General features: G+C 41.1%; 1 protein-coding gene across 1 annotated transcript in view; it reads right to left on the reverse strand.

Moving 5' to 3' along the window:
- Window positions 1–15,307, reverse strand: part of LOC140324713 (tetraspanin-15-like) — a 104,629-nt gene that overhangs the window by 49,936 nt on the left and 39,386 nt on the right. The window contains exons 2-3 of the mRNA XM_072402791.1: window positions 14,101–14,286; window positions 5,147–5,221 (exon numbers count right to left, since the gene is read on the reverse strand). Coding sequence (XP_072258892.1) covers window positions 5,147–5,221; window positions 14,101–14,286 — 261 coding nt within the window. The remainder of the gene's footprint in view (window positions 1–5,146; window positions 5,222–14,100; window positions 14,287–15,307) is intronic.

Raw genomic sequence — 15,307 nt, forward strand, 5'->3', positions numbered from 1 at the left:
TCGCTGATGCTATTTTATCCCCATCGTCTTCTAGGTTCAAAATCTTCTCCTGTTCTGGCGCTCCCCCTGGCAGGTGACATGGGATTACCTGGGGCGCAGTGTCTCCAGGTCTTCATCAAAGCACCCTGTAAAGTGGTTATGGACCGATGGCCCTAGTGGAGGAGGACACCAGGTCGCAGCCCCCAGGCTATCCCCACAAGGGGCGAGTGGAGCAGAGGGCAGGACAAGATTGAAACCAGTAACTACTCTGCTCATTGGCTGCAGCACATACTTTGAATCCCCTTCAGCTGGGATATACAATTTAGTGTTTAACCCTGAAATTTTTTTAAGCCGGGTGGTAAGAAATTGTAGGCGGGTGGCAGCCCCTGTATTGTGACCCAAATCTTCAATAACCACTCAAAAAAAGCCAGGTGGTCACTAAAAAGTGCGCCCGGCTAAAAGGGGCTGGGGAGAACACTGCAAAGATAGAGGGCATTGAACAGTTTGAACAAAATATAGGGGGGGGGGGGGGGGGGAGGTAGAAAGCTAACAGCATTACAGGGGGTTACTGGATTCCTATTGCAACAACAAATGGGAAAACTAAATGTGTTATCTGTTGCCCCATGCACTTTTTAGCCACCCACCTACAGGTTCTTCCTATCGAGCTTAAAAGAACCTTCTGAGCTTAAGTGGTTCAGGCTTGGATTCACTCACTGTCTTGGTTGGATCACTCGCCTGTCTCTATAATGTGTTCCTCCACTCTCCCTAGCCCTCCCAGGGGGCTGTGGCGTCTGAAGAACTCATTGTTGTCCAAGCGGGTGAATTGTGATTGGATCCAGGCACAGCCGAATAAACACTTTCATTTAAATGATTAGGGGGCATTTTCATGGTGACTTTATGGGAGGCTCATAAGGCTAGTTGAAGTGGGAGCGTACAGGCCAGATGCTAGACCTGACTCAAAAACTCCAGACCTTGGAAAGGGCCTGGAAGCGTGCACCCTCAAGAGTTATTAAGAAACAAGTTACAGAAACCCGTCTTGCTTCAGATCTTCTGCTTAATGATTGGACTGAGAAATCCATGCATTGGAGCAGACAGAAATTTTACTCACAGGCAAACAAATCTGGTACACCATGCTGGCTAGGGGGCTGCGGGTGGGGGCACACTTTTTGCTTCTTTTCTTTCCTCTATCTACCCTACTCCTCCTGCCTTTCCTGTTAATAGTGCAAATAGTGCAGTTTTTTAAAGATCTTTTTCTCCCTCCTATTCCACAATCATGCATAGCTCGTCTCAAGGCTGATGTTACCATTGTGGAGACCTCGGCTGCCATAAAATTACTGAAATCCTCTAAATTCCCCGGACCAGATGGATTTTCAGCTACATGCCACAGGAAACTTGCTGAGGTACTGGCGCCTTACTCTACCAGAATATTTAATTCTCTGAAAGAAGGGAGTGCTTTGCACCCTTCTTCAGTGGCCGCCCTTGTCTCTATGCTGCCCAAGCCAGGTAAGGATAAGCATGAGCCCACAAACTTTTGCCCTATATCCATCTGCTTTTGTCCTATATCAAATTTATCTTAAACAAATGGGGATTTCCTAGTGAGTATACAGACTGGGTCTTCTCCCTGTAAAGAACACCCTTGGCCAGTGTCAAATATGCTGGACATTACTCGATCTATATTAGATGCCTAGATGATATACATGGAGTGCGAGTAGAAGGAACAGATTATAAACAGCACTTATACCCTGACCCAGCCTTTAATATCTCTCCTTAACCTAGTGAGTTAATAATGTTACTCTAACACCTGAGGTCCTGAGTGGGCTTCAGTCTGCTTTCTATTTTGCCTGGTCATCCTCCCCTATCACGTATTTGGGGATTAAATTTTCTAGCAACTACAATATATTATATGTCGCCAATTAACATCCTTTGCTCAGCTTCTTGCAATCCCTGCTCCGTGCCTGGTCCTCTCTTCCGCTGTCCTGGCTAGGCCGGATAGCGGCAGTAAAAATGTCATGGCTGCCAAAACTTCTTTACTATTTTAGAATCTTACCAGTAGCGGTTCCGGCTACAGTGCTCTGTACCTTACAACGCCATATAAATGCATTTGTTTGGCATGGTAAGAGGCCTAGGGTAGCTCAGAGGACCATGTACACGCACAAGGATTCCGGGGGGTTGGGAGTACCCAACCTTGCTAAATAATGCGCTGCGGCACAGATTAGTCAACTTTCTGCGCTGCATGCCTCCTGAGTCCCCTCTATGGGTTGCTCTGGAAGCTGTGAGATGTTAATTTCTTGATTTCTTCTCTACTTTGGGTGCCCTCTTCATTGCGTCCTAGGCTTCTTAGCAACCTGATGCGGCACTCCCTTAAAGTTTGGGATACTTATAGAGGCAGGTTTCAGCTCATGTCTTCATGGGCACCTCTGCAATCTATCTGTTTTAATCCTCTGTTCCCACCTAGACATATGAGCCCTATGGTGTTCCAATGTTGGAGGACAAAGGGTCTATGCTTGGCCAATCACCAAGTTGGTTTTTTGGGCATTAAGTCCTGGGATCAGTTGCGTGCGACCTATGAAATCCCCCACCTGGAAATATAACGGATACATGCAACTGTGTCATTGACTGTTGCCCTCTGTGAATCAGGTGCATAGTCTGTTGGCTCTCTCTCCGTTTGAAAGGATCTGCTATTTGGCTCTGTTATCCCCGAACCTTATCTCCCTTCTCTACAGACAGCTCTTTGCTGTACCTTCCGCCAGATTGCAGCCATATGTATGTAGATTGGAGGCGGATCTGGGTTGCAACCAACCTGAGGAGGTATGGGAAGATGTATGGAGGTCTGTATCCTCCTGTTCTATTGACATCACAGGAATCTTCATACAAGGTAATATTACGCTGGTATTTAAACCCTGCAAGGTTGGCGCGATTTAACCCTGAATCAATGAGTCGATGTTTTAGAGGCTGTGATGCCATTGGTGATATGCTCCATATTTGGTAGACATCTCCTAAACAACCTGGTTTTTGGCAATCAGTACACAACCTACTCAGTTCTTTGCTGAATAGACCCATGATCAAGGTCCCATGGTGTGCTCTCCTACACCTTCCAGATTTGGCGCTCTCTTGATACTCTAGAAACCTGGCAACCTTTGTTTTTATGGCGGCTCAACAACCAATAGCCAGGGCTTGGAGGACTGAAACAGTGGTCTTCATTTAAGTCTAGACTGGATGTATTTATGGTTAATGAGGACCTGACCAGCATTTGACACCCACGACCAGTTTTTGGAGGTGTGGGACCCCTGGATTGTTTACAGTCATCCTACTCTCCAGGGCTCAATGGCCCTCTAAGAGCTTGTTGGCTTTAGTACTTATTTTGTATTCTGTTTTCAGTGGTGTTCTGGAGGATCTGCAGGCTTCGGCACAGAATTTTTCCCCCTGCTCCTTTCCCTATTTCCATATGTACTGTGTATTTGATATTCTATATTGTCTGGTTATATTTTAATTTTTCTTGTCCTTCCTTGTACTTATGTGATTTTTTTGTATTTGATTTTTTGCTACTATTTCCAAATAAAAACAATGGTTAACAAAAAAAACCTACTGAGGAGAACACTGAGACTTATCTAGAGACTCTTTTTTGTGATTGTTTCCTGTGATGGGAGAATGAACACACAGAACTGTTCTGTTCTATTGAGAGGGGAGGGTGGAAGATAAGAGAATTGCTCCAAGCTGTGCTCTGGCTACATTGGAGGACCACTCCAAACATACTAGATGATTGCAACTCCTCCATCTCCGGCAAAAAATTAGCATGTGCACGTAGCCTAAGACATAAAAATTTGATGATAATGGTCTATATTAATATTCCCCAACCTTAGGACAGAGATATTCATAGCTTTAAAACACATAGACATGTCTATGGAACCTATATTCAACCTTTACAATACATTGACATACCTAAAGAATACAAGCCGAAAGGTTGCTAGAAGAGGTGATATCCATAGTATAAAAGTGTGAAACACACCGTGGTCCTATGTACAGGTAACTCTGTGCCTTATCCTGTCCCTGCACCCTTCTTGCTATTTACCAAACAAGAAAACAGTACTTGTACTATTCAATCTTACAACAACACAAAACTGATATTTGCTTTTTCACATGGACCATTCAGTTCCCAGTGCAATATTTTCTATACCAATATGATTACTCTTCCTCCACATTCTTACTAGCTAAATTCCTTTCTGACGTATACATGATGTCAAATCCTTTCATATTCCGATATTGAGAAATGCAGCGTGAAATTGCCTCTTTTCAAGCTGAAGTCTAAGAATCTCCTAGCCATTTACGAAGCAAGTGATGCTGCAAAAGATGAGTTTATGATTCATACCCTCTATCAACAAAAGAACTCCTCAAGACTACATTAAAAACAGAAAAGCAGTAAATCAAACTCTAAACAACACCGGAAAATGTCTGCTGTCAGAAACAAAAACAAGGAATTAAGGAACTCATTTGGTTCTCATTAAACCCAAAAAAACAAAAAGTCATCAGGAAGTGGGGCTATTTGACAAAAGACAAATCCTATGTTTCTTTTGTTAAAAAACAAAGCCCTGGCTCCTGGTGACTGTTTACGCTCTACACTGTATAATGCATGCAGCCAGAGGCAACATGCACAGGAGATATATCATATCTTATATTAGTGTCCATCCAATGGCTGAAGAGGATCGCCTATCTTCTTGGAAGCCAACTGTAAAGCCAGCGGCAAAAAGGCTCCGTCTGATGTGGCGATGACAGGTCCTGGAGGCCACTGCAGGGTGACTGCACATGGGTAAGTAAGCTGCGCATTTTTACTAATTATGTCAGAAGCTCACCCCCCCCACCAATGAACTTGTTTCCTCTTTAATAATCCCAGTATGGAAGAGAATTTTCCACATAAAAAGTTTTATGGCTTTCCAGACTGCAGGCCAAGTGAAAAAAAAATGTTCATATTGGTTTTGGTGCGTTCTGTTGACTGTTCTACATAAATACTGCAATCTGTACATATAATAAATAAGCATGCTTGTTTTGTAATTCATTTTTTTTTTTGCAAAAAATATACCAAATAATGATAAAGAAAGGAAAATGTTGAATTCCCTTGAAAAAACAGCTTAGCTTCCTGTGGTCCTGGTGCTTTTGCACGTGTTACACCTACCTGAGTTTCACAAACCAGTTCAATGACAATCAGCAGAAGCTCAATGATGAAGATGACAAGCAGAACCCAGAAGAACTTAGGAGAGAACAAGAAGAGTTTTAGGAAATCATGGTTCACAAAATATTTACAAAGATTTAAAAGCAAGCAAGGATCCCGTCTATAAGTTACAGGTGATTTTTATAACATGTCCTGATATTTAAAACTTTTTTTTATAACACACACACACATACGTACAGATAAATGTGTACATTCACCCCATCTCTTTATCTATTACACTTTGTTAAATAAGTTTTACTGTGTCATTCCCTTTTAATATTTGATTCATTGCCTTGTCAGTGACCTATGCCCTTCATTTCATCTGTGCCATTTTAAATGGAAGGAGTACAAGTCTCCAGCATATTAAAATGGCAAGAATCACAATTAAAATGCAATCAATGAAGCGTCCTATAAAGAAGACCTGGGAATGAGAGATGTCTCGACTTGTCACTGAATGCTCATGTGTCTGGATATTAACTGATTGCATGACTGGGACAACATTTCTTTCCCCAATCCCCTGCGATCCTCAACATGTCTTAACCGATATTATGTTCCAATATTGGTATTAACCTTTGGGCTTCTAGGAAATGACAACAAATGGAGCGCTCATGTTTCTTGTCCCTACAGCAACCATGATGAATGGGGTCATTAGAATCTATGAGGTCTGAAATATTTTCCCCGGGTAACAGACTTGTTTAACTCTTTGTTGTGTTGACTGGCCTAATGCAGAGTATGAATCTCAGTAGTAAACCACCATATCAAAGGACTTACATTAAACAAAAAATCTAATTGCAAAGTCAAGAACCAACGATTCCCCAAAAAATTGAAGAAATTGGTTGCCCTGACTTAGTGGACTGTTTCTCATTGGGGGGTTCAGTTACAAAATATTCTGAACATAGTTTCCATCTCTGCTTACTATCCCTCGCTATCATACACCAAAAGAAAACTTGACACACAATTTATTTTACACTCAAAAATAAATATGGAACACCCTAATCAGTCTCAACCAAAGACTGGACAATACCCTCTCCCTTTCCCAACACAATGCAACCACTACAACACAGGGCAATATTACCTGCCCCCTCACCAGCATCCTAAACTTCCCATTTGAGTTTTCTCCTTTTCTTCCTTGGGGATTAAGACTTTAGCCACCCATTTGGCCAATTACCTTCTCCCCTTCTTTGTGCCATGCACGCCAATCAGTGGTGGAGAGGGTTGGCATAGCAGAAATGGTGACAGCAAAGTTCCTGACAGCAGCTACAGCTGCACTTTTTGAAGCCCTAGCAGCCAATAGCAGTGCAGGATTCAGACCAGGAACTAGTCTGCTCATTGGCTGCAGCATAAACTTCGAACCCCCCCACAGCTGCATACAGCCTCTGTGCATATGATGGGGATGTGGATATATTTCAGGTGGAAAGTACACAGCTACAGCGCATCTCCTAACAATCATAGTTTTTAGATTGTAAACTCTAAGGAAATCTAAAAGACCCAAACACATAAAAGTTTGGCCTGAAGTTTATTTCTCTTTTAGCATTTGTGATAATGTAAAACATTCCAGTAAAAGGAAAAATATCTGTTTTCATGAACGCTGTATGCAGCACTCATTCTTTTCCAGGACAAAGGTGAACTGCTCTAAATCCATTTTTTAATCTGGAAAAGTGATGGATAATATTTAATGCTAACACTGTATCTAATGAACTATTATAGACTGAACAACAACTGCAGAAGAACATAATGTTTTAGTCAAGTTTAAACCTTCCTATGTCTGGGTTTTGTTCTTGCTGAATGTCACACTGTCTGGGGCAAAGGTCCCAACATCGGCATGGGCTGCATGTTAACGAGAATATTCATATGAATACAGCTCACATAACCTGATAAGAGCAATAATGCAATTATTGTGATTGTTGTAAATTACACTTGGCCCACCTTTTTCACCCAGGGGTCACATTGCTCATTTTCCAGCACTCAGAGGGCCATACATAGCAACAAATGTAACCTAGTGTAACATAGAATATGGTGCTGTATGGTTAATATAAAAATAAACTATATTCAATTAAAATCTAAACTAAACACCAGTTCCATGCTATGTTTGAATATTATTCATATTATTAGGACAATATGAAGAATTAACTGTGTTTTATCCTATTTACAAAGGTAATAGCACTTTAGCAGCAGACCCCTTTGAGAACCTACAGTAGCAAACCTCGGGTGATCCCCGTCACTCAACCAATACCTTCCTGTTCTTCTGTTACCATACAAACTTGTGGCCTAATGCACCAGCCTTTCATTTCTGTGCCTGCTTTGGGTCAAATCAGTAAGGAAGCGCTCTGCATCCTCATTTGGGCTAGTTGACGGCAGAGAACGGGAGCAGAAGAACAGGCAGCAGTCAACATACATAGTGACATAGTGGTTGGTCAGTTGATGGCAGAGGACAGACACAAAACAGAGGGAGACACAGCAATGGCCATGTTGAATTCTAACATTCCATATTGTTATGGAGGGGCATGAACACCACTACAGCAGTGCTAGGAAGAAGGGACAGTGACACCAGACCAGGACCATATGCTCTCCTGTAAGGGGGCTCTGCACAATGGCCAAGCTGTGCCCAAACCAGGTCCAATCAAAGAGAATGCATTTTGCATGCTCAGTTGGACTATTGGATGGCAGAGAATGGGCACAAGAGTGAATAAAAAGTAGAAGTGGACATGGTTAGCAGAAGAACATAATGGTTGGCCAGTTGATGGCGGAGGCAGCATTGGTTATGTTGAATTCCTACATGTCACATTGTCATTGGGGGCATGAACACCACTACAGCAGTGCCAGGAAGAAGGGACAATGACAGCAGACCAGGACCCTACGCCTCCTTGTAGAGGAACTCTGCACAATGGTCTAGCAAAACAGCTTCTGCCTGTCCTTTGGTCATATGTTGCACGTGACTGGTTTGCAACAAACTTTTAGTTTGCTCATCCAATATGGCAGTCAGCATCATGTGCTTGCACTCAAATTCCACACAATTCTCAACTGTGCGGTCCACATCAGGGTGCTGTCATATTTCGGGTATGGAAAAAGCTGTAACTCTTTCCCCTGCTTAACACTATTTTGTGTGTCTAAGCTATACATTGTGAGCCCAGCATTGTCATATTAGGAAGAGGAAGGGTCCTTGGCACAGTGTAAGGACCTGTGTGGACAGGCTTAGGGCTTGTGTCAATGGCATCAACCAAATAATTTTAGACATCAATAGGCCAATAGACCAAAGGTATGTATGGGCATACATAAATATTAGTAAATCTACTGCCATGGATTTACCTGTAGAGCTGCGATTTGCTGTAACTATTCCAGTTTGCCTATTTATAGGCCATATACGTGAAGATTTTGTTTTATATCATTTTTTTTTTATTTTATTTAGCTTATGTAATAGTTAGAAGAAAGGACCACCATCCTATACTCCCAGTAACCTACTTTTGACCCTAATTTATGTAAAGCAGAATTGTGAGCTGATGCCACACCAGGCTCTACAAGTGCTACTGAGGGTTTATTACCGATACTGGTAACGATGAAGCACTAATGTAGTAAATGAAGTTATCCATTTATGTACTACACTTACTACACTAAGCAACACTACATTTTACACTAACTACACTAAGCAACAAGAATTAGGCACAAAAAAGTTATCAGCCATCAAGCAGAATAGGATGGAAAAGAAATCACTAGACACTAGAGCATATGTGGCACGTCAATCAGAATTAGTCGGGTTTTCTTGTCTGCAGATGGAGGTGTAACAGGGTACATCCTAACCATGTCATATTGTCAGAAAAATAAAATATACATATGAAAGCTGTACCCAACAAAGGATTATGTCTATTCATTCGCCAGATTTACAAAGCTCAATGGCACAGCCAGCCTAGAGACCTGAGTTTTATTTACAGTATTAAAGTTAATGTTGCGGTAAGCAGTGCACTGCATTGGAATGGCACCATGGCCAACAATGCATACAGCCTGATTACTGGGTGCTAATACAACTTAGTCTTGTCTCTGCCCCATCTGTGACTGAATAGTGAAAGGAGAAGCAACACACTGCTTCTCTCTCACTCTGCTCTCTTTATTGGAATGTTCCTTCCCAGCACACGAGCAACGCTACAGATACACAACTGTTTTGTTGCTTTTCCTCCAAGGATTGACTATTGCCTTGGTGGCTGAATTGATTTATTTCTGGCTGTGAATGTAATAGTCAAAAATGGAACAATAGGCACCCAGGTGTCAAACTCATTTAATTAAATGCCTCCAATTTCTCTACCCAAATTGATGCCAGCATCCTCATTTTTTTTACTAACTGTGCTTGACAGCTATTAATATTTAAATGTTGATAGGAAAGGTAATTTCCATATTATCACGGATGACACTACAGGTTGATAAATCATGTGTCACGTTTTAAAGAAAAAGATCGCTAATGAGTAAGCTGACAGGTAATTCTGAGATACAATATGTAAATGCCAGCAATCCATTTTAAGGCAACCTTGGCAGTCGTTGACTTTCTTTTATTTGTACAATAAGGGCAAAAAGAATGTAGAACAAGTGGAAACAAATACACACACTTAATGTCTTGGCTTTACCCTGAGAAGTAAGCTTTACCCGCAATACAAGTGTTTCTTGACTAGGGTTCTGTGGAATCCTAGCTTTCCTCCAGAGGTTGCAAAGGGTTATTTGAGCAATGGTCAATGTGTAACTATCAAGTCAGTTCTATTTGAACCCAGAGATCCTTTTGGCTATCTGTAAGAATGACATTCTTCCCAGTGGCCAACAATGTAAGAGGCATTCTTCCTACTGACCATCACACTAATACACTGTGAGCTATGGATTTAGTTATTATAGAAGGGGTTCTCTTGGACAGAAACATGATTTCAAGGGTTCCCCATGTTAAAAAAGTTGAGAAAGGCACTGGAAGAAGGGACTGTAATATGTATGCAAATGTTAGTGTCAAAAGCCCTGATAATCACAACTTTCCCATCAAAATGAAATCATTCTCAGATGGGTCACACATAGGGCATAAACGGGCAAGAGATGCAGAAGCAGAAACCTAATGAGTTGGGGCATCCTCCAAGCTGGTTCATAGAAGTTTCAACCCTTGCCTTATTTTATACAACCTGAAAGACAAAGGTTTAGCTGCAGTCAGACTGCATATAGAAAAATTACCTTTTTTTTTTAACATTTGAAGGGGTAGACCATCTTGTCTTTAATGCCTCAGCGTTAAAGACTGAATGGGTATCACCTGGGATACCTACATCACTTATCCAAGGAGGCTGCTCCTTCAACACAGAAGTGGCTTTCCTCCAATGCAATAAAAAAAGTCCTGATCTGGCGCATGTGCAGTGACATTTACATGTATACGCAGTTTACATTTTTCAGAAGGCGAGTCACCTGTGCCTGCAGGTGACATAGGAAAAGATCAGGTGACATAGGAAAAAGATGGCGGTTTCTGGTGTCTAGCTCAGGACTAACTGGACTAGGATCACTGAGGGATTGACAACTTTTCACTAGTAAAGCAAGTGTGATAGTTCTGCTTTCAGTGTTGCAGCAAGGGTAAAAAAACCTTGTACTGGTAGAACTAGAAAAGTCAAACGATTGTCCTCACACACAACCACCAATCTGAAGCTACTCTCAGTGGGGTATGCTGGACCACAGAAAAGATTGTGTGTGAAATCTGTGGTCCAACTCCTCGAAATTGCTGGCAGAACAAGTTTTTTTTTTTTTTTGCCTGATGACAAATCAATGAGTGTATTAAAATAATATATATATATACACACACACACAAACAAACATGCAAGCTTTCAGAAGACAGAAGCTAAAGCTAAGGCTTAAGGTAGATCAGCTAAAAAATTCTGCACTTTCCAAATGGTAACTAATTAGTCAGAAATCCAAAAATGGTGCACACATGGGTACTATATCCTAAACTTCTGATCCTTTTTTTCAAAAGTCACAAGTATCCAGGTCAGATATGATAGAGTTGTTAGAACACACGATATGACTTGAAAAGTTGAATGATTGTCTTCACACACCAGTCTAGTTATCTGACACACTCCCTGGACAGAGCTGTCCAGGGAGTGTCAGAATGGTGGGTAAGTTAGATATATATCCCGCACTGGGGTATGCCGGACCTGGAAAAATGTTAATGCAAATTTTTTTTTTTATCTCTGATGACTCTGATGACAAATCAATTAATGTAAACAAATGATATATATATATATATATCCTAATCCGATTTGAAACAGTTGTTAGTACACACCATATGATTTCCCTTCAGAACTGATCAGCCCATGTTTACTAGGTCCAAGAAAAGGAGTAGTTTGGCAGTTCAGCTACTATCTGTCTACTGAAGCCATTTTCTGGTGACAGATCTGCTTCAAAGCAATGGAACACATAATACAGAGATGAAAAACAATTTAACCGTAATAGGATTCTTGGTTCCCTATTTAACCAAAACCATTGAGGTGCCGGAGACATTTCCCTTGTTCCACTTTCCACCCAAATGATCAAACATCGCCTTAAACAAATCTACGTTAAGAGAAAATCTCTAAGAAGAAAACACACTTATGAGAATAAGATATAGACAGAAGAAAGGATCCGCAGTTCACTATAAAGACCGTGTTCAGCATAGACCCAAAGAGGAGCTTCAAAGAGGTTCGCGGGAACAAAACTACCCATCCTCTCTTGCTGTGAATAATGGATACCAGCACATCCTACTGGAACAAAATCACAACTCAAACATTACATTAAGGCTTTATTTATGATAAGAAGCTGTAGTGCTGTATAATGCATTAGCCTTTGTGATTTTTACAATAAATAACCCCATTCCTATTTTTTTCTTTAGATGTAATCCCCTAAGAAAAAGCATTATGCAAACATGAAAACCCAGTGCCGCAAAAAATGTAAATACCCTAGAGGGGAAGCGCTTCATTGGCTCGTTGTCAGCCAAGCACAAGGTTAGATCATGAATAATTGATCATTTCCAGGTGATCGGAGACAGTGATTGTATTACCACATTCTTTTGTGTGATTTTAGTTTACAGCACTTACTATACATATGCAAGAAAGTGATTTTCATGCTGTCATAGGATTATGACTCCACTAAGTCTCTCCCTCTAAATTTTTTTGGGAATGGTTACATGTGTGTTATATCGCATCTATCCATACCAAAATCTTTAAACATTTATTGCAGGGTTCATGGCACTCTAATAGGAAAGCCCAGCACTACCCTTGTGCTTTTATGGTTTTAAAACTGCTGGTATACAAGAACATAACACCTGAAGAACTCATTCTGATTTTGGTGTTCATTTCCTGGTAGACCAGCCAGTATGGTCAATAAACAGCTCTTGAATCAAAGAGCCCCCTTTATACATTAACTAGTTACATAATATTTTTTAAAGTAAAGATGGTTGATCCAGGGAACATCTGATTGCCTCATGGAATCAGGAAGGAATTTTATCCCCTGTTGGAGCAAATTGTACAGGGATTTTTTTGCCTTCCTCTGGACCGACTATGTGGGTTTTATCTGGGATATGTTTATTTCCCTAGTGGTTGAACTTGATAGACTTATGTTTTTTTTTAACCTAACTGACTCTGTACCTACCTGAACTTTAAACTTTACACGCGAGACATCTTTACATGTGGGACTGATTGTAGAAGCAAGGCCAACGTCAAAAAGGATTTCTCAGGACATTAAAATTACGATGGTTAAACCTCGGACAGTAAGGTGTTTCTGCAACCTATTATCTTCCTATCAGAAATGATCAACCTCAGACTTCTGGCACTGAATTGTTTTGTACCAACAGACTTTTACTTTAAAAGTAACATTAACTTAAAAATAATTCTAATAAGATAATAAGGGGATTAAATGTATTTTAGGTATGTCATTTACATGTAAAGCCTCCCTTGTGTAGACATCAAAAATCTGCACCATCATGTTGCATGTGATGACAGCGGCCCCAGTAGACTCAAGAGACATTCTACATTATTTTCCTTTGCTCACAGACATAGAAGTTGGGCCGTCACAGAGAGCCATTAGGCAGTTTGCTGTGGGCTCAATCCCCGTCCCAACCTCTCCCATTCAAGGAGTGGTTGGGATCCTGAATTGCACAAAGCTGCACATAGCTGAGGCCACAACAGATCATGGCAGTTTGGTCTGAAGATCTACACAGAAGCCATAGCTGCACCACGGTGTGGTTTGCCTCTCCTGGATGCAAAGCAGCAGATTGCTATGTGGCTTGGAACAAACGACTTTGAATGTCTGAAAGGGCTCCTAAACCCTCCCAGAACAAGAAAGGTCTCTGACATGGAGGCAGGGGGCTGTGCTTGAGAATTGAGTAGTTAAAGTCCTAACAAATTAATTTTGCAAATGAATAAAAAAACTATTTATTAAATAGAAAAAAAAATTGCCGATCTCATTGCGCATGCGTGAGATCTGCAAATTTTTCTCTTTGACCAAAAAAGCTCCTTCTGCGCATGGCTGAGATGCTCAGGCATGTGCAGAAGGAGCACCCAAGAGCCTCCCAGGATGCCTGATGTAGGTATCCCAGGGGATTTGCGCTCCGATTTATTCACGACCGCCTAGCAGGCCGAGAATTAGGGGGCAGTGCTGCACCGTTTTTTACCTTACATGAAAGGGTTCTCTATCTTTTTATGTAAAGTGAAAATTCTGAGTTCAGGTACACTTTAAATTGCTAGTAGGGTTTCCCTATATTTTGAACATTAAGAAGCTGCAAACCTAAGGTGACTCTTGTTTCCTCCTTGCACTTAAGCATTACCAGAAACTAAAAACCCAAATGAAAAGCACCTAAAAAACTGTCTTTATCATTTCCAGACATTTGTGGTTGTTTCAGTGTTTTAGAATTTCTGTGCACATTTGTTTTAAATTTAGTTACTTACAACTTTAAGAAGCAACAAGTTATCCCGTAAGGATCCAACCATTCCAATAAATGACACCACAAACATCAGGATACCCAGAAGGAGGAGGATGATGGCCGGCGCCAGGAAGATCCCTTCCAAAGTCTGATGTTTCCTTCTCTCGCTCTCTGCATAGATGCCGATGCACAGGATCAGGAGGCCAATCAGCTGCAATAAAACCAAAATATTCAATGATATACAATCATCTGTGTCACAGAGCAAGACTTTATTTGGGTATGTTTATATCTAGGCTTGGTACAGTTAGTGTTTTATTTTTTTGTATTTACTTATTTAGAGTCTGTTCACAGACTAACTGTTCACAATGTAATACCCCAACCGTAGTAATGGTTTCACCATAATCTAGATCAGTGTTTGCCAACCAGGGTTCCTCCGGAAGTTGCTAGGGGCTATTTAAATAATGAAAAATTTGCACCTCGCAGGTCAGTATTAGTGAGACCAATGATCTTTTTAGCTATCTGTAATGGTGACATTCTTCCCCAAGGGCCAGCAATGTAAAAGACATTCTTCCCACCGACCACCACACTAATGTACTGTGAGCTGTGGGTATGGTAATTATAGAAGGGGTTCCCTGAAGACCTGAAAGTTATTTCAAGGGTTCATTACATATTAAAAAGGTCTAGAAAAGCTGGTCTAGGTCATTTCTGGGGAAAGCCAACAAACTTCTCAGTGGGATGTGGGGGGAAGTCCGACACTGAAAACTGAGACTCTAGTTATGAAACACCAGAGCGCCAGCCACAGAGTCAACCTATGTAGTGTTTTAATTTAAAAAAATACTTATTTTTCTAAAAGCTTACAGCAGCCATGGAGCAGTGGAACCGTAGAGTTCTTTCAGTGGTTGCTATCGGTTGCCTAAGCAGTGACCGACTGACATCCCATCTAACAGCAACTGTAAAGCCAATGCCAGAATATAGAACTCATGGCATGACACCAATGATCTTTTTAGCTGTGTATAAGGATGGTATTCTGCCTACCACTGTAAGGGGATGGATTTTTTCCCCACCGGCCTTTGATTAATTACACTGGGGAACACATTTTTTGTTGAGTTAGAGCTTACACTTGTCTTTTTACTAATTTTTGGGTGGTGAATCCAGAAATTATCTGTTTTTTTGCGATCACATCCAGTTTTTACAATACAGGGTACTCCCCATTTTTTCAAAAAACATACAAA

This window comes from Pyxicephalus adspersus, chromosome 2 (genome assembly GCF_032062135.1).
Source record: "Pyxicephalus adspersus chromosome 2, UCB_Pads_2.0, whole genome shotgun sequence".
Lineage (NCBI taxonomy): Eukaryota > Metazoa > Chordata > Amphibia > Anura > Pyxicephalidae > Pyxicephalus > Pyxicephalus adspersus.